The sequence below is a fragment of the Salvia miltiorrhiza genome, chromosome 2, assembly GCF_028751815.1.
Source record: "Salvia miltiorrhiza cultivar Shanhuang (shh) chromosome 2, IMPLAD_Smil_shh, whole genome shotgun sequence".
Taxonomy (NCBI): domain Eukaryota; kingdom Viridiplantae; phylum Streptophyta; class Magnoliopsida; order Lamiales; family Lamiaceae; genus Salvia; species Salvia miltiorrhiza.
Window position 1 is genome coordinate 54,536,206 of NC_080388.1, and position 26,412 is coordinate 54,562,617.

Here is a 26,412-nt window from a genome sequence, read left to right on the forward strand (position 1 = left end):
TAATTTTTTATATATGAGTTAAATACAATCAATAATTCAATTAGAGAGAAAGAATATAAATATCAGTTTCTAGATAACATAACAATTTAGAATATACCGAGCCAATTACTTCACAATCATATCAATTCACATAAAAACCATTAATCCAATCAATAAATTAAAGAAATAAGAGTAAAAAATAAATTTATTACAGCAAACTTTATGAACTCCAGCAAATAAGTTTAATTTTTTTTGTTGGCCACAAACTTAAAGAAAGTCCAAAACAATTAATAATTTTCGAGCCCAACTAAATTATTACAGCCGCTTCTAGATTTATGAATACCTACACAAATTGGTTCTTAAACCAACAATTTTTATTTTTGCAGATAAGTTTTTTCTTATACAGAGAACATCTTTATATTTTTTTCACATATTACTTCTGCAGCTCTGGCTACCGAGATGATACTGGTCCGTCTACCGAGCTCTCTCTGCTCTGGCTACGGAGATTGCTCTGCTCTGACTGCGACATGGCACTGCTCTAACTTCCGAGATGGCTCTGCTCTGGCTACCGAGCACCATCGGCTCTAGCTGCCGAGCTGATACAGCTCTGTCTGCTGGGAATTATCTGCTCTGGCTGCGAGATGGCTCTAATCTATCTGCCGAGCACCCCCGGCTCTGGCTGCCGAGCTGATACAACTCTGCTCTGTGTGCCGAGCTGTTTATGCTCTGGCTCCCGAGATGGATCTGCTCTGGCACCCGAGATGGCTATGCTCTGACAGATGAGCACCATCGACTCAGGCTGCCGAGCTAATACGGCTCTGTCTGCTGGGCATTCCTTGCTCTGGCTGCCGAGATGGCTCTGCTCTAGCTGCCGAACACCATCGGCTCTGGCTGCCGAGTTGATGCAGCTCTGTCTGTTGGGCATTCTCTGCTCTGGCTGTCGTGCTGTTTCTGCTCTAGCTGCCGAGCTGATGCTGCACAAACTGCTGAGGTTACTCTACTCTGTCTTGTCTCCCATCTTTTCAATAAAGATGAGTTGAACATCTTTTCAATTCCAGCGACAACCTTCTTCCTTGTCTGCAGCTTCCCTTTCTCCTTCGTTTTACATCCATCACTTTTGTTTTTGCTCAAGTCTAAAGAAATGGTATTTGTTTTTGCTCGAGTCTAAACAAATGGTGCTTTTGCAGGGTGTAACCTCTTGGTGTAACATTTCTAAAAAAAGTTTTTTGAGGAATATCTTTATTTTTATCCACATTAGTTTCACTAAATTAGTGCGAGAGTACTGAAATTGGCCTCCATGGATGTTCTGGAATTGGCCTCGGCTCTGGCTGCCGAGATGGTTTTGCTTTGACTGCCGAGCACCATCGGCTCTGGCTGTCGAGTTGATATAGCTCTGTCTACTAAGTATTCTCTGCTCTGGCAGCCGTGCTATTTCTGCTCTGGCTGCCGAGCGATGCTGCTCAAACTGCCGAGGTTACTCTGCTCTGCCTTGTCTGCCATCTTTTCAATAAAGATGAGTTAAACATTTTTTCAATTCCAGCGCCAGCCTTCAAAGAGGATATTCACGCATCTTGTTTCATTCATAAATTTAAATTTTCAAATGTACTGTGTTTTTCTCTTCTCCTTGCTATCTGCACAAATGCGTTAGAGAATTGTAAATATTCATAAAGAACAATTTAGCTAATATCAAAATTACACTAACACCATTTTTAATGGCTTTTGCAGATCTGAGAGGTAACACTTCAATGCTCCATTGACATCAAGTCTTCATCTGGGGAGAAATTTCCGAAATATTTGCAATTAATATCTCAGATATAGGCTTTATGTATCAAGTAGAAGCAAGTGTTGTAATAATTGCTAAACTAAATAAACATAAATGTACTCATTCATAGGCTATTTATCCAAGAATAATCGATACTCATTCATAGTCAACCGCATAATTATTTACGGGAAACCTTAATTTATTCATGTTAAATTTGTATTTATTCAAATGACCAGTGTAATTATTGATAGGAATTTCACTGAAAATGACTTGGACAATTTTTTAATCATGTTATAGTGGTTTTAATTCTTCCAAATTTTAGAATTAGTGGAAATTTTCATTGAACATAGTTTGAAATTTCGTTGAAGATCGCGACAATAGGTTTAATTTGATATATTTTATATAAATATTTGATTTAAAATATAAATATTAGTATTCTTTTAATATTAAAATTTTAAAAATTTTCTCTCTCCTCTCTCATCTTTTTTTGAATAAATCTACTTTTCAATTCTTTTATATTAGTATTTTTTAAAATATTTTCTTTACTTTCCATAATATCACATTTTATCAGTAACATTTAAAATAAAAAAACCATTTGTTGTTGCTATCTCTGAAACAAAAAAGAACCAAAAACCATTCCTTGTTGCTAACTCAAAACCATTTAAAATATGTGCTGCCCCTCTTTTATTATTTTTGCTTAAGAAAAAGAACAAAAAAAAAGACCATTCTTTTTTGCTACCTCCGAAATGGCGAAATCCGCCTTGGTTTGACTTTGTAAATTACTTAGCAGTCAATTCGAATATATCTTGCTGACTCTTTGAAATTTGATATTCTCATAACCTCTGCAGATTTTGATATTCTGGTATATCTAGCAAAAAACATAGTTCAGATTTTGAGAGTTACAGATAAATATTATCAAAGCTAAGTATTGATTATTGTTTTCTTCATATTTCTTTAGAAAAAAATTACTGTTTGTCATCTATGTAGCTTATGTTAATGATTTTTTTTACTTTAGTCTGAAAACTCGAATAATATACTTTTTTTTAGAAATAATTTACCTTCTACTAAGTTATGAAGAGACTCCGAATCATTTAGAATAAAAAATTGACTGAAAAAAATAGGAAATCTATAATAAAAGGAAATAGTGTATAGGAAATCTATAATAAAAGGAAATTGCCTGAAAAACATTATTATAAATTTATAATAATGTTTTGCTCTATTTTTGCTTAGAAGTGCAGAAAATAGGGGGGGGGGGGGGGGGGGAAATCTAAAGATGTAGTAATACAGAAAGAAACACATAAAATATGAAAAAAAAAAAGCTGAAGATATAAAAAAGAAATAAAAGAAAGAATCTAAAGATGTAGTAAAACCTATTTAAAAAAAAAAAGATGTAAAACAGAAAGAAAAACATAAAATAGGAAGAAAATTAGTTGTGAGTAAAAGAAATTAAGAAACACATTAAAAAAAGCTGTAGATATAAAAAAGAAAGAAAAGAAAAGAAAATGATGTATAGCTTATGCATTAATGAAAAAATGTAAAAATGGAAGCAAGAAGCTTAGAGAAAGAAGTTATTTGCATTTATCCTTTTTTTATTGAAAAAATATTGCTTGTAAATTACTCCCTCCGTCCACTAATTCATGACCTAAGTAGCAAAACACGGGTTTTAAGAAAAAGTGTATTTTTATTAGTTGAGTGGAGAAAGAGACCCACAATTAATGTATTGTTTATTAGTTGAGTGGAGAAAAAGTGAATTGCTTTGGGACCCACCAATTAAATATAAATAAAAACTTACTAAAAATGGATAGGCCTTGAGTTGGTGGACGTCCCAAAAAGGAAAGAAGGCCTTGAATTAGTGGACGGAGGGAGTACTACAAACTCAGTTGTTTGCACTTTAGCAGAAATCATACGGAACCAACAGAAAGTCGAGCTTCAGATCAAAACAAAAAGAATCTGATGCAACATATTCAAATATTCATCACCATTGAAGGTGCATAGCACAGATCATTTCAGTGCATGAAAACAATTTTACCAACAGTGAGAACAATGATTGCAAACAAAAAAAAGCTACATCAGTGTAAACTTTCCAAAAATGTTTATGTATTGCTGATTGTCACATGTGAACATAAACTCTTTCAACAGATTTGAAAAAGAGTTATGTAACAATATAGAATACATATTCTGAAATAAAAAGCATAAAGACAAATTTTGTAAAGAAAAGATAAAGTTAATTTTAGAAAAACAGCAACGAAAAATAATTGGAAAGGCTATTCTACGAAAGAGTTGAAAATTTTAGAAAAAACAAAATGGAAAAAAGAAAGGGAAGAAGTATTACAAATCAGATGCAACAAATCCGAGAACTCAAAATGAAATTGTGAGGATCAGCATTAATGAGGCGGTATTTATAGAATAAATCTACAGTAATCAGAGGCAACAAAATGGGCTCCAAAAATTTGAAATTTGAATTTGGGCTGCACTTTTTGGAGCCAAAACAGACAGATTTCTTCAAGGCCCATCAGACAATAAACAACAACATTGTAAGTATAGATTGTTTATTATTTCTATATTTAGATGCCGAAATTTGCGTGGCACCGTCGTATATATTTTCAATTAATGTTCATCATATATAAATATAGAAGTAGTGAGTTATCGTTGATGCTCCATCTTCAAAGAAACGAAATCGGCTTGGCTTGATCTGAATGATTACTACTTTACTAGGATGGTTTTGAATAATTAATTAGTGTTGAATGTTGATGAGATGTAAACTAAGATTACATTACATATTGATTGTGCATTCGGGGAAATTGTGGGCGTTGGTTTGTTTGCAATAGTCATAAAGGATGCTGGTCTTCTTGATATTTTGATACAAAGTCTGTTGTGGAGCATTAAGCCTCTGAAATTTAGGTGAAGTCTGAATAGTAAAGCCGCGAAAATTAGCGTAAAATGGTGCGTTGCTCCAATCGGTTGGGCCTAACCATTTTGAGGCATTCCAAAGAGTTGCACGCACGTGCATTGGGAGTGTCGGATACTTGGCCCCAATTTTTGTATACTCTTTCACCACTCTCACTGGAGTTCCATCTACAAAGAACCTATATTAAAAAAAATATATTGTATAATTATATAACCAAATTTACACACGGCACCTACCTAGTATTATGGGATTGTTACATTTTAAGGGATTGTTGCATGTGTTTACTTGCTGCATTGTCTTAATAAAAATTATTTGGTGTATTGTAAATGTAGAAATAATCTCACTTAAAAAGGAGTCTTAATAAAAATGATTTGGTGTATTGTAAATGTAGAAATAATCTCACTTAAAAAAGGAGTGGAGAAAGGAGTCCGATAGATTACAAAAATTAAAAATAGACTAATTTTTGTGCACATCTCAAAATAACAAAAAGAGACTATTTTTGTAGACATGCAGAATATAATATAATGAACCCTTGGACGACGAAGTGTAGTCTATTGGTAAGACGTTTTCCCTCCAATCAATAAGTTGGGGGTTCGAAGGCTAGAGTGTGGATGAGTTTTTTTTTTTTTCTTTGAGTAATAATAATTTTTAAAAAGTATGAATAAATTCCTTAACATTTATTACTAAGAATTTGATCTTACAAAAATTGTATGCCCTATGTAATCAATTATTAATTAAAAAATTTCAAATTCAATGTTGGAAGAATAATTAAAAATCCTATTTGGTAATCAACCCTAATAAAAAATTTATAAAATTAAACTAAAACACAATAAATTGAACTTGAAGAAAAATAAGAAGAAGAAGAAGAAAAAAATGACGGGATACAAGTGTGACACAAAAACTGAGGACAGAAAATTCCAAATATTGTGTGTGTTTGTTCATCTAGAGGTAAAGTGGTTAACGACTAAAATCAAATGTTTTAAATTTGAGTCTATAGTGATGTGGTCTTTAAATTTATTTATTTAATTTTTAATTTATATTAAAAAAGTCACAAATATTGCAAGTATATGATATATATGTAGAATAATAATATTACTACCAAAGTAGATATATACAGAAATATAGGAAAGGGGATTAAGATGGATTTACACAATTTGTTGTTGATTCCATATGATTTTGTATTCATGAAAGCCTGATGTTGGATCAAACCAGAGCTTGATTTGTTGCTCCCTCCCACCATTATCTTGGGCAAATACATTTGTGTGTAATCTATAAGGCGGCCCATTTTGGCCCAATATCTCAAAATCCAGCTCAGTATGGGCTCCACCTGGCCCATTGTCAGGCTCTGAAGTTAACTGGGGAATATAAAGAAAACAAATTAATGTGCATCCACAATTATATCTCAACCTTCCAATCTAATTGTATATTTAGATACTAATTTTTAAAACATCCCAATAATATCTTGATCTTTTGATTTGCAGTGAAAAAGTATATCTCGATTTTATCTACAAGTTTAGAGTTCCAAATTTAAAAACTCAAAATTGATTGAGGATCCTTAAAATATTATGCGTTATCAGTTTCGTCATTAGACGTCCCATAATCGAGTATTTGAGACGAATGTTGGCACAATCAACTTAGGACTTTCTGACAGTTGCAATTCCAGGTGATTAACAATAAAATTAAAACACTAGATGACAATTTTGATGATGAGCTTCAAAAGCTCTCGAAGTATGAGCTTCAATCCACCGTCGGATGAACGTCAAACTCTTAGCTCTGAGGCTCCGGCTCCGAACTCCCAGAAAAAAATTAGAAAACATTAATTAATTGCAAATCAAAAGATTCAAACCTTATTTGAACATTTTGAAAATTAAGTCTAATTTGCGGCAAGTTGAATTTAACTATAGTACTCCCTCCGTCCACTAATTCATGATCTAAGGAGCAAAACACGAGTTTTAAGAAAAAGTGTATTTTTATTAGTTGAGTGGAGAAAGGGACCCATAATTAATGTATTGTTTATTAGTTGAGTGGAGAAAAAATGTATTGTTTTGGGACCCACTAATTAAATATAAATAAAAACTTACTAAAAATGGATAGGCCTTGAGTTGGTGGACGTCCCAAAAAGGAAAGAATGCCTTGAATTAGTGGACGGAGGGAGTAATAATTAACTTTTTTTAGTAAACATATTTAAGTGTGAGTGAAAAGGTGGAACAAGATCTAACATAAAACGTAGTTACGATTCCACTAGCCTGTTGTGGAATTTTGATATCTAGTTTGAAAAGACCAGATGTATATGCTTGTTTTGATTTGAATCCACCTCCTACATAAAAAAAATAAAATAATAGTACTATATAAAATTATCACAACATAAAAAAAAAAAAAAAACAAATAATGAAAAAATTATGTTTACGAACCACTGGATTGGTCGATTTTAATTTGAACTTCTCTTCCCTGATCAAGAACATTAACATGGTCACCTCCCCAACTTGAAACATAATTTTGGTCGAAGGTTTGAGCATTGGTAGTAAAATGTGTTGAAATAAATAAAATTATGATGTATATGAGGTTTGGATTGAGACTCATGATGAATAATTTATGTTGGGAGTGATTTGGAAATAAATGGTGAAATGTGTTGTGGTATTTATATTCGAGAGCCTTGTGTAAAAATTTCAGTATTAACGAACGTGCAGTTTATATCATGGGAGTGGTCAAATATCCAAATATAGGTTAAATCAAATTATACATAATAAATAAACTTATCACCAGAATATACCGTCGGATTATTCCATGATTAATTCAATTCATCTGTATACCCTCAATATTAAAGGACATGCAGTGAAGAAAAAATTTAAGAAAATCTCAGAGTTTGCTCATTTTTATAATATTATTAATTGGAATCTACAGGAGGAATATTATTGATATAGAGAGAGTAAGTTATTTAGATATTATTATTGATGTTGTTATTGTGTGCCGAGTAAAAAAAAAGGTTTTGTTTCGATAAATTCACTTACCATTCTAGATTATTTTTTTTTGACAAATCTAGAAAATGAATTATTATTTCCATTTCGTAATAATAATGTGGTACGCTTCGAAACATTAAGTATTGAAGTTTTTAGCAACTATTTTTTTCGTCAAATTTTATCAGTTTTTATATTTTTAAAATAACCGCAGTATGCAACATAATTAAGTCATCAGTTATTAATGGAAGTTATGGAACAATTTTTCTTTTCGCTCCATTATTACCATTTAATTCATGTGCATCAGTTTTTTGACAAATTAATGTGTTAGTTACATTAAGAAAATGAATAATGCTAGACAAACATAATATGTGCACACATAATATCCTTAAAATTTTATTACCTAAATTAAATTATAATCATGACAAAATTACCCTTAATTTATATGAGAAAGTTTTTACAGATTTTATTTCTTTTTTCAACTTTGATAATTTTGGAAAGTTATTGATTCATTTCCTAAAATATGGCCACCTTTTTTTTGTAAATGATATGTAACAATATTGTTAATTTTTTTCAAATTGGAAAGTTTTTAAAGATTTATTTTTTATATTTATCTATAAAGATTAATCATTAAAAATAAACCTTCCTTAATTTAAGCTTTGTAAATAAATGCCCTAGAAGTAAACACACTAGGTATATGATCTCACCTTTTTCGTTTCTTTTCTTTTTTTCATTTTATTTTGGACTCTAACTAGATTTTTTTCTTTATCTTTTTTTGAAATATGGCCACTTTTGTTTGCAAATGATATGTATTAATATTATTATTTTTTCTTTATTTTATTTAATATTATCATTTGGACTCTAACTATTAATTTTTTCTTTCTTTTTTTATTTTATTTTTAAATATGACCACTTTTTAAAAAATGATACTGTATAAATATTATTAATTCTTTCTTTATTTTATTTAACATACAATTTTATACGGTCAGTTTATTTTGTCATCTGTTTTTTTAAAAAAAATTCTCCACTTCTTTTTGAAAAATGATATAGTATGTATCAATATTATTAATTTTTTCTTTATTTTATTTGACATACAATTTTATATGGTCACTTTATTTTGTCATCTAACTATTATTATTTTTATTTTAAATATGGTCGCTTTGTTTTGGAAATGATATGTAATACTTTATAATATAATGTAATATCTAATTGATGAGGAGTAATATATGCAGAGCAAGGGAATGAGCTTTATCAGAGGAACGGACCTCGCCAGAGGAACGGACTTTGCCAGAGGAACGGGTGTCGTTAGAGAAATGAGCCTTACCAGAGAAATGGCTTCCGTCAGAGAAGCCATACCCGCCAGAGAAATGGCCTCTGCCAGAGAAGCCACACCCGCCAGAGAAATCACCGAAAGAGCGGAGAAGTCTCTCGCTTGGAAGCAAATTTACTACTATGCCCTCGACCATGCGAGGCGCATGTTTCAGCACCGAATTTACTATTTTGCCCTTAGCTTGTAATCTATAAATAGCCATGCATACACCCTTTGTGATTTACGCTTACTTCACTTGCAATATTACAGCAACCAGATTTTCGTGCTCTCAACTTTGCTTTTCTCTCTTTTCCAAACAACACTAGGTATAATTCGTAATTCTATAACAAATCACCGATTAAATCTGTATCCGTTCGATTATACTTCACCACTAATAATATAGGACATTCCTTAATTTCTTTTTCAAGAATATCTTAAAATTTAATTTTATGAAAATAATTGATCAATGTGCTCCACATATGACATTACTTTCATAGATATAATCATTTATTTTTTCACACACACACACACACACACACACACATATATATATATATATATTGTAATGCCCCGCTCTTTTAATTACATATTAGAATAAATAGTTGCATTAATTACAATATTTCTTTTGCATATTTAATTATTACTTGAGATTATTATAGTGATTCCGATATTTAATTATTATTTCTTTTAATTACAGATTATAATTATTCTTTATTTATATTAGATAAATAAATGAATGGGATTTCCTACATCCTCAAAGGTACATGAAGTACTTCGATAAAGGAAGAACGATTGTATATGAGTTAGATACAGTCGTTTAAGGAAATATGAGTAGTTAGAGAAAGGAGTGAATAGTGATTCACTGCATTTGTTGTTATCTTTTCTATTATTCACTCGATTGTATTGAATTGTAGATGCATGTGACAACGAATGACACTATTCCAAAATAATTATAGTCATTCATTTTTATTTTTTAATTTTTTATTTATTTTCCCTAATTTGTTATGATTTTTTCGTTAATATATACCTTTATAAAATAATTAATCAAAGAAAGTAGCTAAGAGTGTGTTATCATTTGAACTATTATTACAGTACTTTCATATTTTATATTTTATATTCACCAATTCATTATAATATAATGTCCTATATTATAATTCCATTGAGCAATCGATCGATGTGCTCAAAGTAAGACATTATTTTATAATTTTACTCATTTATTTCTATTATTTCAATTTCACAAATTTATTATAATATATTATTGTATAGTATATTTCTATTGAGTTGTCCATCAATGTGCTCATATTGTCATTCACTTTTATTTTCTAATTTTTATTTCTACTTCCCTAATTTGCTATGATTTTTTCGTTAAGCTATTCCAAAAATTATATACTTTGAATATATAGCTAATTATTCATCTTTAAATTAATATTAATACAAAATCTAGTTTTGCAATTTAAAAAAGAAAATAAAGAGTCCTAAAGTGGATTAATCGCATTCTTCTTAATGGTATAATAGTTATCGTAATAAAAAAATATGCAAATAAAAACAATAAAATTGATATCTTATAAAAATATATAAATATATCATTATTATAGAAAATAAAAAAATAAATAAGAAAATTGAAAACTCCAAATTTATGAGAATGGAGTTTTTATGATGATGGAGTTTGATAACGATTTGATAAACAAATTATGCTAGTTATAACAGTGATTCTATCTTAGCTATATAATCATGTTGAATGGTGGAGTTTAATAATAGAATAGTTAAACATTAATTGCACCTAAAAAAGGATAGTTAAACAATTTGTGGGATTGATTGATATAATTGAAGAAAGTAAGGTTTAAATTATTATGGAAAGATTATGGGTAATCTTTTCCTTTATAGTATCATGGATATTTATGTAAAACATAAATTCAAATAAATAAAATTAATTTTTTTAGAGTTTGAAAATATATAAAATGACCAAAAAGTCCAATTATGTGCGCACATATTATGTGTGTTTAGCAGTACTCCAAATATTAATGATCTAATTTGAAGACTCATTTGTCCTCCATCCAAACCAAACGATTTCCCCCCTCCCCTACCCTAATTCACACAATTATTTTAGGAAATGATTCCTATTGAAACAAACGGTTTTTTTTCCGTATTTAAATTAACAACTATTTTAGGAAATAAATTATTGATTTATTCCTAAAAATTTCAACTTTTGTTTTGAGGGACTGAAAAATTCCAACTAACATTAATAAATAGCATCAATTGTTTTGTTGAACTAATGTTGGCTAATTTTTGGATGATGGATAATCTTTAAAAAAATATTTTAGTGGGAGATGTTATATGAATATATTTAATTAATTATACGATTTTCAAGCTCATTATTAATCATGAAAAAATGAAATTATATTATAGTAGAGTATCTATAAATAAATAATATATATATATATATATATAATAGTGCAATTCAAAATAAAGACTATAAAATATATCGATTTCTATTAAAATATATTAATGTCATAAATCTATCATATTGTTTGGTTGTTTTGTAAAATGATAATATAATAGATAATAAAATGTATATTAGTGAAATTCAAAATAAAGACTATAAAAATAATAGAAATCGATATAATGGTGAGAATAGTGTCGAACATTTACGATATTATTTGATTATTTTATAAAACTATACTATAATGTAAAAATAGTACTATAAGGTATTAGTGAAATTATAAATAAAGATTAAAAAAAATAGATGAATCAATTAATGTAATAGTAAAAATACTAGTGTCACACACTAACCACGTTGTTTGATTATTTAAAAAAACTATACTATAGTGCAAAAAAATGTATTAGCAAAATTAGAAATACATATTAGAAAATGATAGAAATCGATATAATGGTGAGAATTGTGTTACACAATGACAATAATGTTTGATTATTTCGTCAAATTGTAAGTTTTAGTGACACAATCATCACATTCACAAGGGACACTCAACACCCTATAAGGGTGCCCGATACCCATCACCCGACACTTAGTAAAGAGTTTAATGGAGTAAAATAAAAAAAATGTATATTCATAAAATCAAATATTTTAATTGGTAAGCAATAACATATAAAATTAAATCACATAAATAAATAGATTAAAAATGTATTAATTTAAGCCTACAAAAATTAAATGTTTTAATTTGTAATATTTTATGTTATTCACTATTTCAAATTTACACTAGTTTTAGCTGAAATCACTATACTTAGAAATAATAAAAAGTACTAGTATATTTTTTTATGTAGATCATGTTGAATAATGTTGATATTATTTCATATAATAAATAAAAACGATAAGGAGTTTCTTAAAAGATTATATATATATATATATATATATATATATATATATATATATATATTATCCCAATTATTTTAATTTTATCTACGTTCAAGATTATTGATATTAGTTTACATGATGGAAACAGATTACAAGGAATCTCTTATAAAACGTTTGGCTCATTAATTACAAAATACATTTTATTAAATGATTTTTTAATTTTAGTCAATTTATAATTTCATGTATATCTTTTGCAAATTCAAAATTGTGATATATGTAAGGTTGATTATCAGTTTGTGATCAATATAATATTTTAAATATGTATAACAGTTTTGACGCATAACGCATTATATATAGATCATATGTAAATAACGTATTAACATTTTGAATTTTGTAGCAATATTTTTTTATTTTTAACACCATATGTCAAATTATGGTATGGTGGAATAACAACATATTAGTAAAATTTGAATGTCAACACTCAAATTTCAATATAAAGGATATAGAACTAACTATGAAAAGCGTCGCACATTGAGTTTTTAGTCAATTGTTCTTAGTAAAAAATAACACAAATTCTTCTGTGCATCCGGGTGTACAGTGTCATTTCGATAACATGCATGATAGTGTCATTTAATGTTAGTGTCATTTCAATATAGTATTAGTGTCATTTCGCGATAGTGTTATATATAACATGATAGTGTTATTTGTAAAACAAAATAGTGTTAGTGACATTTCAAGATAGTGTTAGTGTCATTTTGCACCCGGATGCACAGGAGACCATCTAAAAAAATAATTAGAAGTTAGTAAATTGGAATTAAATTAGTAAAATATAATATGAACTAGTTTATATATATATATATATATATATATATATATATAATTTAAGTCTTATAACATATAAAATATATAATAAAACAGTTTGAGTTCAAATTGAAATAAGAAATTAAAAAAGAAACACTTATAACTATTACATACATACGACAAAAGAAAATAGAAATAAAAAAAATTAGAAGAATATTTAATAAAATAAATTTTTTGAGGCAAATTTAATAAAATAAATTAAAGATATAAAACAATAAATCGAATAGAACTAAAAAAAATAAGAAAAAAAATGCTACGTCTAAAAGGAATTGATATATCCTAAGACCTATCAAATGTCCAAAAATAAATCAATTCATATTCGGTAAGTAACATAATTAGGAAAACATAGTATAATTAGTTTATATATAAGGAAATAATATTTATTATCAAAGAAAGGAAAGAAAATATATGGAGGGGTAACATTGTAAAATAATAAATCAATAATTAAATATATAATTACAATAAATATAAAATTACCAATCTAGCCCAATATGGCAGCCATAATTATGGCCATTTAGCATTACTCGTCAAAAAAATATAACATATAACTAACAACAATAGTAGTTATTACAAATTAAAAGTTGTTGGCTGTAAGTCTGAATATTTTCACAAAATTAGGTAGGGTGCAATTAAGCCTATGTGGGGATAAACTTAATAATATCTGGTTTGGATTTATTCCAATCTCTCCCAACAATTAAAGAAACTTCTCTCACTCTCTCCACTCTCCTCCTCTGTGTTTCATTAATATCCTTCTCCTCTCTCTCTCCTCCAAAATTTGATTCCACTCAGCAGCAATGGATATCGTAGAGGCCACAAATGAATTTCAAGATTGGGAGCTTCTCCAAACCAACTCGGACACCGAGTCGGCGCCGGTGACCTCCGCCGATTCCGGCGCCTCGTTCCACGATATTGATTCCTGCGCCTTAATTCAGGCCAATTATTTCTCATCGGACCCTCTCGATCGTTGCGATGAGCTTGTAGATGATGGTAAATCGGTTGGCTCCGATAACCCGGGCTGGATTGATCCCGGGTTGGGGGAGGACCTGTCCCACCGCCCTAACGAGGAGCCATGCGAATTTTCGCCGGATTCTAGCAGCGAGCGGTCTGAAGATCAGAAATTCAGCGAATTGGAAGGGGTTAACGAATTAGGGTTTCGCGAAAATGAGGAAAACGACGCAAAATCTGAGGTGATTGAGGAAAAAGGGGATGACTCGGAAGATTTGGTGAATTACTGCATGGACTCGATTGGAACTGATGGGGATTCTGCTGAAATTAGCGATCTCGTCGAGGGTTCTCAGGTGGGTGTGGAAGGCGACGTGATTTTGCACGCTGAGTCGCAGGTTTTAGGCGAGGAAATGAATGAGAATGAGGGGATTGAAAGTGGAGGCGAAGTTGTTGATGGTGGCCGCGCCGGAGTTAAAAACGGCGGCGGTGAGCTTGAGAAGAGCGGCGTAGTATGGTGGAAGATGCCAATGGAGTTTCTGAAGTACTGTATGATGAGAATGAGTCCTGTTTGGACCGTCTCAGTGGCTGCTGCTTTTATGGGGTTCGTGATCTTGGGGCGCAGGTTGTATAAGATGAAGAGGAAGACCAGGGGATTGCAGATTAAGGTTGCTGTTGATGATAAGGTTAGTGTTCTTTTTTGGATTGCATTATATTCATCATGCAGTTTACTTAATTCAATTTCGGATTATGTGTTTTGAGCTGTTCCTGAAGTTGGAGTAATTGCAGCTTATGCTGTGTTTTGCCTATGTTGAAGCTAGCTAAATAGTTCAATATGATCTGTGAGGATAATTATCTGATTGAGTATTGGCAAGCTGATAGATGGAGTTAGTGAAATCTCTATATTTTCCATTGTTTTTAGAAATGTCATTAGGTTACTTTGTTGAAAAGCTTTAGAAGTTCCTTGTTTGCTAAGATGTGCGTGGCTCAAAATTGAATGCCGGTTAAGTAGTTTGTTGTCCGATTCTGCAGTGGTGTTTAGCCGCGTTATTTTGCAGACTATCGAATAAATAAAAATTTGAGACGTCGTGTATTTGAATTGAGCTGCTTGTAAGGAATGCCAAAGCTGGAGATTGTAATTTGAAGCACATTCTGGAATTTTGGCTAATATAACTGATAATAGTTGACTAAGACACTCTATGACCTGGTAGAATTGGGATTCTACGTTATAATTAAGGATCATCTTAGGCCAACTCTTTAGGTTTAGAGGTATAGCCTATAGGGGTTATTTTCTGCTTTAAGTGAGCTTACTTGAGAAATCAGCAATTGTTTAAAAATGAAGTACGGATGACCCACAAATACACGTTAGTTTAAGTGGATCAATGTCTGGTTGGACTTTTTCGAATATAACCATTGTGATTGTCTTCAACTTGACATAAAAAATTGCATAGTTATTGACTAAGCAAGGGACTGTAGGGCCTGAAGCACCAATCTTGAGATGGTAAAAAAAACATGGTTCAGTTCGGATACGTTAGGTGGAGGCTATTATACCCTTTTCCTTACCCATTTCGGAGCTTTCAGGGGAGATATACGGGTCACGTGAATATTAGCTTCAGATTAGAACTTACATTAGTATGTCTTTGCTTCATGACCTAGCTATTGAACTATCGTCTATCAATTTCAGCTATATATGCATGCACACACACACACACCCACCTATATAGGGAGTGGTTCAAATGAGAGTCCGAGTGTATATCATATAAAATAAGAACCATTTCCCGTGCTTAGATAGTGAAAATCTATTATGGATTCATCAATTTGATGAATAAATTCATGGTTTAGGGTTCGAATCCCAATGATGGCATTTTTTTTTAATTCATAAATGTTTGATAGAAAATTCATAGTGTACTCATTTAAACCATTCCCTAATCCCTATGTGTGTGTGTGTGTATTAATTGAGTGATTGGTTCCACGAAAGGACTTGCACTTGTGGACAGGATGTATTTCTTTTCTGGATGAAGTCACACCTCAAAATTCTAAGGTGGATAGACATGTTATTTGGTGCAACGACGACTTCATTCTTGTCCATTTGTTATGTTGGATGCATGAGTTGTATTCAGATGTAGGGCATACATGTGCTAAATTCTACAAAACATAGCATTTATTTCAATTTCTACATCTCAACAAGCCTACACATATTAAATGCAACATAAGTTTCTCTGCAAATACGAAGGGAGGTCCGTTCCGTTTAACCACTTGTGTCATATGTCACCACGTTTCTCTATCTATATGCCATCACTTTTTCAATTTTATTTTGCAGAAGGTGTCTCAGGTGATGAGCCGCGCTGCTCGTCTGAACGAAGCTTTCTCAGTCGTGAAACTTGTCCCAGTGATCCGCCCTTCACTGCCTGCCGTTGGTTCCACGAGCAACTGGCCCGTGATGAGTTTAAGATGAGACTAGGAATTTTTATACGTAAAAGAAGTGATCTTTGTCGAGCTTATGACAATATTTAGGTGCCACTATTTTAGTGTATAACGTGTGCGCATTAGTGTTCCTTTTACTTGTTTACCCTAAAAAGCTTCTGTTTCATCGTCTATGTATCTATAACTCAAATGGCTTTGTTATTGAATGTGTTTTCTCAACTATGCTTTAGACATTTAGCAGCGACTGCGATTTTTCCCTCGTCAAACATCAACATTGTAGACTCGATCTGTAACAATGTTGGTTCGACATATCTCTCGTCAATTCCCCAAATTTATTCCAGAATCAATGGGGCCCTAAGCTTCATCACAGTATCAACCTGCTAAAAAGGGACAGATTTTGCAGTGCCTATTAACAGAGGCTCAAGCAGATATATAAGCACGATCAATTCTTCAAATATTGTAGTCTATTATTACTTGTATAAGACTAAACAAGTTGAACAGATTTTCTTGACATTCACAAACAACTTCATAATGTAGGAGTATGGTTAGTATTCATATTTGAACATGGGGAGGAAAAACGTCTAGCCTCCACTTATAGGAGGTATGATAGCCAATTCATCTCTATCTCTAACAACGACAGACTCAAGGGCGTACTCCTCGTTTAGAGCAAGCACCATACAGTTACGGATCTCTTCAAGTCCGGGAAACTTGGAAATAAGCTTATTCAAGCAATCATGCGTGGTGGTACCTGGTGAAACTTCCAAAGACATGTCTGCCATTCCTGTTAGATCCCTTGCTCGAGCAAAGAACAAGACCTTAACCTTAACCTTGATAGATGCATCATCCTCTCCTCCTCCTGTGCAGCTATCCATCTTTTTAGACAGACTTCCAAGGTTGTTGGTATGAGTTCCTGTCAAGAAAGATCTATACTCATTAGCTATGCATGTATTGTAGGATCATAAAATATTTAGATCGACCTAATAGGAGTTTAGTAGGTGGGGGCTCCAACAACGTAAAATAGGGAAGTCGAACAAGAAGCTTCTGTCGTGTAGAACACTACCAACTTAGGTAAATAAGAAGCAAGTTGTTGATTCTTGCAAGAATACCGTATTGCCCTAAAGATTTAGAGCCGAGCAAGCATTCTTAAATCGATCCAATTTCTCTAAATAGGCTATCGCAGCCTTGTGTTCATGAATGTATCTAAACTACTAGATGAGCTACTGAACAAGGGAAGCTCAAATATTGCACAAGTATGCAATGCAAGTTTAACTAAGAAAATGATTGTAATTCTACAGTCATTACAAAAGACAGAACCTAAAACTGAAACCCATAAATTTATAGATAGATAAAAATCATTCTGAATAACAGCAAACACATACATCAGTTCAACAATTTTCCTAGCACAGCCATCACCCTGTAAAAATTATCACTCTAAAATGCCATAAAATGAATCGGAAATTCACTAAAGCTAACATGAGAATGAGTTCAATTCACTGCGACAGCTATTCTACTCTGCCAATCTTAGGGAGAATAATCCTTTTCTATTTTTATTTTTATTTTCTTGATTTTCTCTTTCGATTTAGCTCTCAAGTATTTTTTTATTTAGTAAAGGCTACCTTATTAATAGAAAGGGAAAAGAATAAATCTTAAGCATCAGACTGCATCACCATTGGGAAATCCTGGAATGAAGAACCTGATTCAAGATTTGCTTTTTATGATTCGAATTTCTAGAATAACAAAGCAGCCCAAGAACATCTAATTTCTAAACAAGACGATATTTTCAGCTACAAAATCAGAACATCCATTTGAGAATTTTGTGAATCAGCTGGTGAAAAATTAAAGGAGTGAAAGAAAGCAAAGGGAGAAAACCCGATGAAGGAGCAAGAAGCAAGATACCTTTAGGAATTCACCTCCAAGAATCCCCCAATTTCAGCCCTCAATTATCAACAAGTGATGAGGAAATTTATGGCTTAGCTCTCAGCTTTGCAAATGGTCAAATGTACAAATATCGTTGCTTACTGTACATTTAAGGCCCATGCATAATTATCCCAAAGTCTTGGTGGTTGAATTCAAAACTTGGATAATTTGGGGAGTGATATGCTATCTGGCCATTGTTTAGAAATAGGAGTACTTTTTTGAAGCGCTTTGTTTCGAAATACTACTACATTTTTTTGAGGGGGCTTTGTTTAGAAATACTACTTACTAGTATAAATTATCTAAAAAAATATAAAAAATACTACTTACTATAGATAAAAGTTTGCAAATTCAAGGGATAAGCTTTATTCATTGACATTTTTTGTGGAGATATGAACTTACTCAATTTTGTTTACGCAAAATAATTTGGTAGTATTTGTTTTGGTACCTTTAGGGCAATTTAGTTTGTATGACTATAAAATATATGATTGAGTATTTTTATTTTTAAGATTAGAATTTTTTCAATATGATATAAATAAAATTAGTTTAAATGATATAAATAATCAAAGGTCTTAGGATATTTCAAAGTTTCAATTTATCTAAGCAAACATGAAATTAACCTTATTATTTTTATCTACCAAAATTAATCCTCAAAAGTAAACGACCAAAATTATAACAATTGTTAAGTTATTATATTTTAATACCAATTGGCCATCATCATCAAAAAGATTTGATATTTAATTATGATATAGAATTTTTCCAATATAAATCATATTAATTTTTTTTATTTTTAATATATATATATATATATATAATTATTCATCTACAAATTTATATTTAAAATAATACTACCCCATTAGTTTTATTTTTTTAAATTAAATAATTCTAAGATGAGCAAATATAGTTTTCTTTTCTTTAATTGCATTAAAAACTATTATGATTAGAAGAATATGTAAATAAAAAAATATAAAATTGATATCTAATAGATTGTAAAATAAAATTAATACAATAAAAATGGATGAAAGATAAAATTAAGATGAGAGAGAAGAGGGACAAAAAATTTATTTTGAAATTTTAAATAATTATTAAGTATATAATTTTTTGTTTTAAATATATTTTTTTATTATTTTTACACCAAATTAAAGATTTTGTGGTGATCTCTATTGAATATTGAATACTCTCTCAATCCCACTCCAATAGGCTCACTTTTTTTGGGCACGGAGATTAAGAAAATTTACTTTTTAATAGGAAAGTGGTAGTAAAGTGGTGGTCCACACCGATTAAGTGGAGTACAACTTTTTTACCCAAAAAATAAAATGAGTCTATTGGAGTGGGATGGAAGAAGTATTAATTAATGAATTAAATTTATTGATTTAAAAAAAAACCAGAATAGAAAAAAGAGCATAAAGGAAGAAAGAAAAACTTTAACGAATTTTTTTTATCATGTATATATAAATTGTGAAAGAACATGCATGAACAGAAAAAAAAAAATACCTGAAGAAAAATAAATGTTGCAGCCATGGTTTCATACTTTCATATATAGACATAAATTTTGGAATTAGTGTAGAAAGTTAAAAATGGACTAAAATTATTTTATTTTAATAGTTTCTTCAATCGAAGCTCACAAAACAAGATAGAAGAACATCATAGGGGAAGGGCACTGCAGTCTGCAGCATTATCCTTTTATTGAAACCAAAAAATATATATCGTGTCACTACACATTTTCAAGGTTTGCACGGCGGCAACGGAGAGCCGCAGAGGCAGTCATTCCCGGCGAAGGAAGTGGCCGGAAACTTGTTCGGCGGCAGAGCGCCGCACAAGTGATTATGGCTCACATTCAATTCCGACAGCCCCGAAACAGCCTTAGGCACCTTCCCGAAAACCATATTCCTCGACAAGTCCAGAAACCTCAACCTCTCCACGAACCTCAAACTCCCCAAATCGAACTTCAGCTTATTACCGGAAGCATAGAATCCCACTAAATAATCCGTCCGATTCAGCAGCTGCACCGGGCTCCCCGTGATCTCGTTGTCGGATAGATCGATGTAGTCGTAGAAGTAAGTCTCCACGGGCCGGAAATCTTCCAGCTTCATCTTCAGCCCGCATTTCGCCAGCTTCAGAGAGTAAATAATCGGAGATGAAGCCACCCATTTCGGAATCGACCCCAAGTTGAAGCTGTTGTGGGATAAATCTAAGGATTCGATACCTTTCACGTTCATTACTGGGAATGGATCGACTAAATTATTATGGGAGAGATCGAGATTGAAAATTTTGGTGAGATTCGCGAAAGATTTGGGGACGGGCCCGGATAATTTGTTCCAAGAAAGATCCAACGTGTCCAGAGCCCGAAAATTCCCAAAAAAGCCCGGGATTGCTCCGGTTAGGGAATTGTGGCCCAGCTCAAGGAACCTAAGCTTTGGCGCTAAAATTGAAATGCTCGCGGGAATTTTCCCGGTCAAATTATTGTGAGAGAAGCTTAGGCTTATGAGATTAGTCAGGCCCGGAAATATATCTGGAATCGGGCCGGAGAGGTGGTTCCGGGCCAAGTCGAGGAGCGTGAGGTTGCTTAGCCTCTGGAGGGCGGTGGGGATGGCGCCGGTGAGGAGGTTGCCGCCGAGTTTCAGCTGAATTAACTGACCTAGATTGGCAATGGAACTCGGAATCGGGCCGGAGAAACGGTTTCCTTCGAGGCTGAATGCGATGAGTTGGGTGAGTTCGCCGACTCGGGGCGGAATCGGGCCGGAAAATTTATTGTTTTCGATGTAGATGATGTCGATTTTTGGGAGGCTGAATATGAGATTTGGAAAGGGGCCGGAGAGGTTGTTGAGATCTTGGAGATAGATGCTGTCCAAGAATTGGAGTTTGGAGAGAGAAGGGGAGACTGTGCCGGATAAACTGGTGGTGAGGTTGCCGGGTCGGCCCACCAGAGTTAGAGACCTGACCCGGTTACCCGTTTGCGTTTCACAGGTGATGCCGAACCACTTGCAGCAGTCGGTGCCCTTTTTCCACGAGGTGAGCATGCCGGACGGGTCCGCGGTTATGCCCGACTTGAACCCGAGGAGCCCGGATTCGTCGTCGCGGTGGCATGCGGCGGCCGAGAGGCGGAGGAGGGAGAGTACAAGGAGGGAAGCGGTGAGTACTACGGAGAAGCGCATGGTGGGGGTATATGTGAATTGAATGAATGGTGGTTTTGGATACTTACTATATGTAGAGTGGGAATGTGATGTGATGGAATAAATTCTTACATAATGTGGTGGATTGGCGCCTTTAATACTAAAAACGAACACATGGCCTTGTGCAAAGATAGACAATAAAAATTGCTCACTTTAATCGTACTAACTCGCACTGAGCAGCCGACACACAGATGGGATCCTCTTTCCCACAATATTGTGTGTACCACGTGTACCACTCTTCATTTCTTTATTTTATAAATTATTTTTTTATAAAAATAAAAATTATTATATTATTATAAACTCTAATTAGTATTTATCATTGAAAAATTAAAATTTAAAAAATTATATACCCTAACTTTGAATTAATGAACCCAAATAATCTACTATTATTAATTCAAATAAATATAAAAAAATAATTATAAACCCTAAATGGATGAGTGAACCCTTGTTAATTATCTTTATAATATATAAAAGCATAATAAATTAAAATGAAATAAAAAATAATTTATAAATACAAAGAAATAAAGAGTGGTACACGTGGTACACACTATATTTTGGGACAGATGATCCCATTTGGCCGACACATATGTCAAAATAATAATTTCTCCATCCACCGAAGAGTAGAACGTGATTTGAAGCATGAGTATTAATACATCCATAAAAGAAGTGGATAAAGTAGATAAACTGATTTATTAAAGTTAATTTATTAAATGAGTTTTTTTTAATATTAAATGTAAATAAGGTTAAAAATATAAGGATATGTATTTATTAAAATAAAAATATCAAAACAATTGGAATGACAAAAAATATATACGTAAATGAATTACTCCCTCCGTCCCACTGTAAGTGAGACCTTTTTTTTGGGCACGAGAATTAAGAAATGTGTATTTTGTGTAGGTGAAAAGGTGAAAAGGTGTTTAAAGAAAAAAACTTTTACCCAAAAAAGAAAGAGTCTCATTTACAATGGGACGCCCAAAATAGAAAGAGTTTCAGATACAGTGGGACGAAGGGAGTATGTAAATGTCAATTTTTGGCTGTACAGCAGCCGCATCTCAGCTGCGGAAGACTTTGAAAATGATTAAAAAATTAGACGACGCGTTTTACCTTTGAATTCAACTCCATGGGAAATTGTTGGGTGCATAGCATTATAAGTTGTGAATAGAGTATATCTTAGTATAATCTCTATTCACCAATAAGCCGCATCACACTTTGAATAGAGTATATGAGATGACATGTCGTATCTGCAACAAAGAATCAACATAGTACAAATAAGTTGTGAATCATCCATTTTGCCATGAGTGTTTCTATTCTAATTAAATTTAAATATACTCTTTCCATCTCTAAAATATTTTTCTCTCTTTTCATTTTGTTCTGTCCTTAAATTATTTTTCTAACTTATTTTTAAAAATAAGAGCATCCGCAACGCTCTACTCGATGGCTTACTCGAGTAGAGCGTTGCCATCGTGTAGGGGCGTTGCGGGGGGTCTACTCGAGCATTACTCGAGTGCTCGTGTAGCACTCGAGCGGCGCATGCTGTGCACGCGCCTCAATTTAAAAAAAATATTTCAACGGCTTTTTTGATTTTTTTTTCCAACGGCTCTTTTACTCGTTTGACACCTTTTTTATTTTTTATTTTTTTTTCTCTTCTTTTCTCTCTATAAATAATACTTCTCCCTCCCTTATTCATCACAACTCACTCCTTCTCCCTCCTTCAATTTTTTTTGCAAAATATCATCTTTGTTCTTCAAAAAATGGCGTCACCCCAGCATGATTCTTCACCTGATTCCGACGAAGTAGCTGAAAGGTTTATGGAGTTGGTAGAGTTGCAGAAACAAGTGCTTGCTCCATACTGCTCCCCACTGACGCCAGAGCTGGCGCGCGTCAAACGTCCCCGATCATACGTCCACCGTGATCGTGAAGAGGCCCATGTACGTCTTATGCAAGACTACTTCATCGATAATCCAACGTACGGTCCTACTTTTTTCCGGCGTCGTTTTCGCATGCAGAAGGAGCTGTTCTTGCGCATCGTCGAGGCTGTTCAAGGTGAAGATATTTTCTTCCATATGAGCACTGATGCAATCGGTCGAGACTCTCTTTCTCCTTTACAGAAATGCACGTCGGCTATCCGCCAATTAGCCACCGGGGTTAATGCGGATGTTTTCGATGAGTATCTCAAAGTGGCCGACTCAACCGGGCGTGTATGCCTCAAGAAGTTCTGCAAGGCGGTCATCCGGGCTTTTGGAGCCTATTACCTGCGCCGTCCAACACCAACTGACGTCTGACGCCTCCTTCATATGCACGAGGCGCGACACGGTTTTTCCGGGATGCTCGGGAGCTTAGACTGCATGCATTGGGCGTGGAAGAACTACCCAAAGGCGTGGCACGGCGCCTACACACGCGGGGATCAGGGAGAGCCCACCTTGATATTGGAGGCCGTTGCATCCCACGATTTGTGGATTTGGCACGCCTTCTTCGGCGTCGCTGGTTAGAACAACGACATCAATGTGCTGAATCAGTCACCTTTCTTCTCCGACGTGTTAGGAGGAACTGCGGCGCCAGTGGTCTTTCATGCCAACCAGCGCGAATATCGGATGGGCTACTACTTGTGTGACGACATATATCCGGAGTGGCGTTGCTTCGTCAAGAGTCAATCAATGGCAACCAATCCGAATGAGGCAAGGTTAAAGAAGATGCAAGAATCGGCACAGAAGGATGTCGAACGCGCCTTCGGAGTCCTTCAAGCTCGGTGGGGAATCATTCGAAGTCCGGCGTGCAATTGGTACGTAGAGCACCTTAAGGACATCATGTTGTGTTACATCATTCTCCACAACATGATTGTAGAGCACGAAGGTGAAGCGACTCTCAACTGGAGAGATGATGACGGAGCGTCTAGCAGTGCTTCGACGGAGAGTGCTGGACAAACACCGGTGTCCTTCGAGGAATATGTGCGAAGGGATACAATTCTCCGAGATAGACATCTACATGCTCAGCTCCGAAATGATTTGATAGAGCACCTTTGGGCACGTTTCGGACCTCTAGGACCAGAGTAGTTAATTTTTAGAAATTGTTTTTATTTTATTAAAGTTTTATGTACTCCTATTTAGAATTTTAAAATTAATGCAATTTAAATTTGAAATAAATTGTGTTATTTAAATTTGAGCAATTAAATTTAAATGAAAATCATAAAAAACAAAACTAATGTTATCAGGTAGGCTATCGAGTAACCCCAATGCAGCACTACTTACTCAATGTGGTCCCCCAAGTAGGCTATCAAGTAAGCCCATTGCGGATGCTCTAATTTCACTTATAATTATACTTACAATCTTTATTTTTCGTGGGACTCATTTTTTACTAACTAGATACACAACTATTTTTTATTAAAATTCGTATCACCCTTCTCTAGAAAGATGTTTGAGGGACGAAGAAAATAATTCGGTATTGTTTGATAGGGGTGATGATAAAGCAAGATAGTAAAATAATTTGGTCTTATCACCTTGTTTCATACTCCCTCCGTCCCATCACAAATGTCACACTTTTCATAATAGGATGTCTCATTACAAATGTCTCATTCTTTTTTTGGCAAATAATTAAAAGACTAATTAACAAATGGAGCCACCACTTACTCGCTTGCCATATCTATTTTTATAAATATCAATATATGTTTCTCTCTTCACCAGCTCACTTTATTTACTAATTATACATTCATTAATCTCTGTGTCTAAAAGCAATAGGACATTTATAATGGGACGGGGGAGTATTATTTATCTGGATAGCTTGGAATAAATTGATGGCTCGATGATAAAACACTATTTCCCTTAGCCTACTTTTTTTTCTTTTTTTGGAAAGGTAAAAGGAAATTTATTGCAAATGTGAGTACACGGGGTACTCAAACCCAAACAAGAAGCACAACGGTACAAGATAAATAACACCAAAAATAGTTTAGTCAGAAAACATCTAATGACATCGACGGTCCACTCATGAGATGTGTAGCAGAACTCAATGGGACTCATTGCCTTTAACCAGTTCCACGTGCAAAAAATAATATCATCAATTGTTCTAGCAACATCAAAGACTCCATCTTTGAAGACTCTCTCGTTTCTAACTTTCCATATCTTCCAACATCACATTGTCATATAGTATTGAATAGCATCTTTTCAATCTTGTTCCCGCCCATCTCAACAAACTCAAAAAAGTGATTCAAAATAAAAGACAAAGATATGATGAGGATCTTCAACCAGCTGCAATATTATTCCACACCATAACAGAAAAAGAGCAATGTAGCAGGATGTGATCAGAGGTTTCCATTTGAGAAGAGCATATTGGGCAATTGTGATTGTTGTCGAATATAATTCTTCTCTTCATCGAATTTTCTCTTGCGGGAATGCGGTCTTGAATAGCTTTCCAAAGGAAGGAGGACACTTTGTATGGGATGCATTTCAACCAAATTTCCTTGAAGTTGTCGGATATTGTCCACAATGATTAGAGCTTTGTGAAGAAGAAAATAAATCTCTTTTGTTGAAAAGCTTCTTGAACTTGAACCACTCCACGAGATGAAATCAACATTCGGCTGATGGAGAGAAACCCTGCATAAAACAAACCACAGATCCATAAACTCAACAAATTCAACAAAGTTAAAAGCTCTATTCCAGGTAAAATTTCAGCCCTACTCTCCCCTCCTAAAGCTGTCCATCTTCCCGCCCTTAAAGCATTTATGAGTAGATAAAACATAGAGATTCTTGAATATAGTTTTGAAGGTAGTCCCCATCCCCCCAAAAAAAGATAGACAACCCATTTCCGAAAGAATTTTTTTTTATTATCACAAAAAATCTTATCCTCAACCCCGTTTACCATATCTTTCAAGTCCCTCCACCAGAAA

The 26,412-nt window shown here is 33.3% G+C and overlaps 3 protein-coding genes across 4 annotated transcripts; 1 reads left to right on the top strand and 2 right to left on the bottom strand.

The window, feature by feature from the left end:
• Window positions 1–13,670: 13,670 nt before the first annotated feature.
• On the top strand, window positions 13,671–16,668 carry LOC131010359 (uncharacterized). The gene is made up of 2 exons (XM_057937852.1): window positions 13,671–14,711; window positions 16,346–16,668. The coding sequence occupies exons 1-2, from the start codon at window positions 13,878–13,880 to the stop codon at window positions 16,478–16,480; spliced, it is 969 nt and encodes a 322-aa protein (XP_057793835.1). The 5' UTR covers window positions 13,671–13,877; the 3' UTR covers window positions 16,481–16,668.
• A 227-nt stretch (window positions 16,669–16,895) lies between these two features.
• Window positions 16,896–18,503, bottom strand: LOC131010385 (molybdopterin synthase sulfur carrier subunit). 2 transcript variants are annotated; one of them, XM_057937888.1, is made up of 2 exons: window positions 18,346–18,503; window positions 16,896–17,359 (listed from the first exon to the last, which is right to left on the bottom strand). In XM_057937888.1, the coding sequence occupies exon 2, from the start codon at window positions 17,319–17,321 to the stop codon at window positions 17,031–17,033; it is 291 nt and encodes a 96-aa protein (XP_057793871.1). In that variant the 5' UTR covers window positions 17,322–17,359; window positions 18,346–18,503; the 3' UTR covers window positions 16,896–17,030. The 2 variants fall into 2 exon arrangements, with proteins under 2 accessions (XP_057793871.1, XP_057793872.1); XM_057937889.1 differs by lacking the exon at window positions 18,346–18,503 and adding an exon at window positions 18,066–18,299.
• A 1,507-nt stretch (window positions 18,504–20,010) lies between these two features.
• LOC131010338 (MDIS1-interacting receptor like kinase 2-like) lies at window positions 20,011–21,656 on the bottom strand. Its single transcript, XM_057937814.1, has one exon. The coding sequence runs from the start codon at window positions 21,516–21,518 to the stop codon at window positions 20,088–20,090; it is 1,431 nt and encodes a 476-aa protein (XP_057793797.1). The 5' UTR covers window positions 21,519–21,656; the 3' UTR covers window positions 20,011–20,087.
• Window positions 21,657–26,412: the final 4,756 nt, after the last annotated feature.

What these genes read in the sequence shown, in the direction of transcription:
- LOC131010385 (XM_057937888.1), bottom strand. Translation starts at nt 17,321, where the DNA reads ATGGATAGCTGCACAGGAGGAGGAGAGGATGATGCATCTATCAAGGTT.
- LOC131010338 (XM_057937814.1), bottom strand. Translation starts at nt 21,518, where the DNA reads ATGCGCTTCTCCGTAGTACTCACCGCTTCCCTCCTTGTACTCTCCCTC.
- LOC131010359 (XM_057937852.1), top strand. Translation starts at nt 13,878, where the DNA reads ATGGATATCGTAGAGGCCACAAATGAATTTCAAGATTGGGAGCTTCTC. An exon ending in AGGTTGCTGTTGATGATAAG is followed by an intron (nt 14,712 to 16,345) that starts GTTAGTGTTCTT and finishes TTTATTTTGCAG; the next exon opens with AAGGTGTCTCAGGTGATGAG.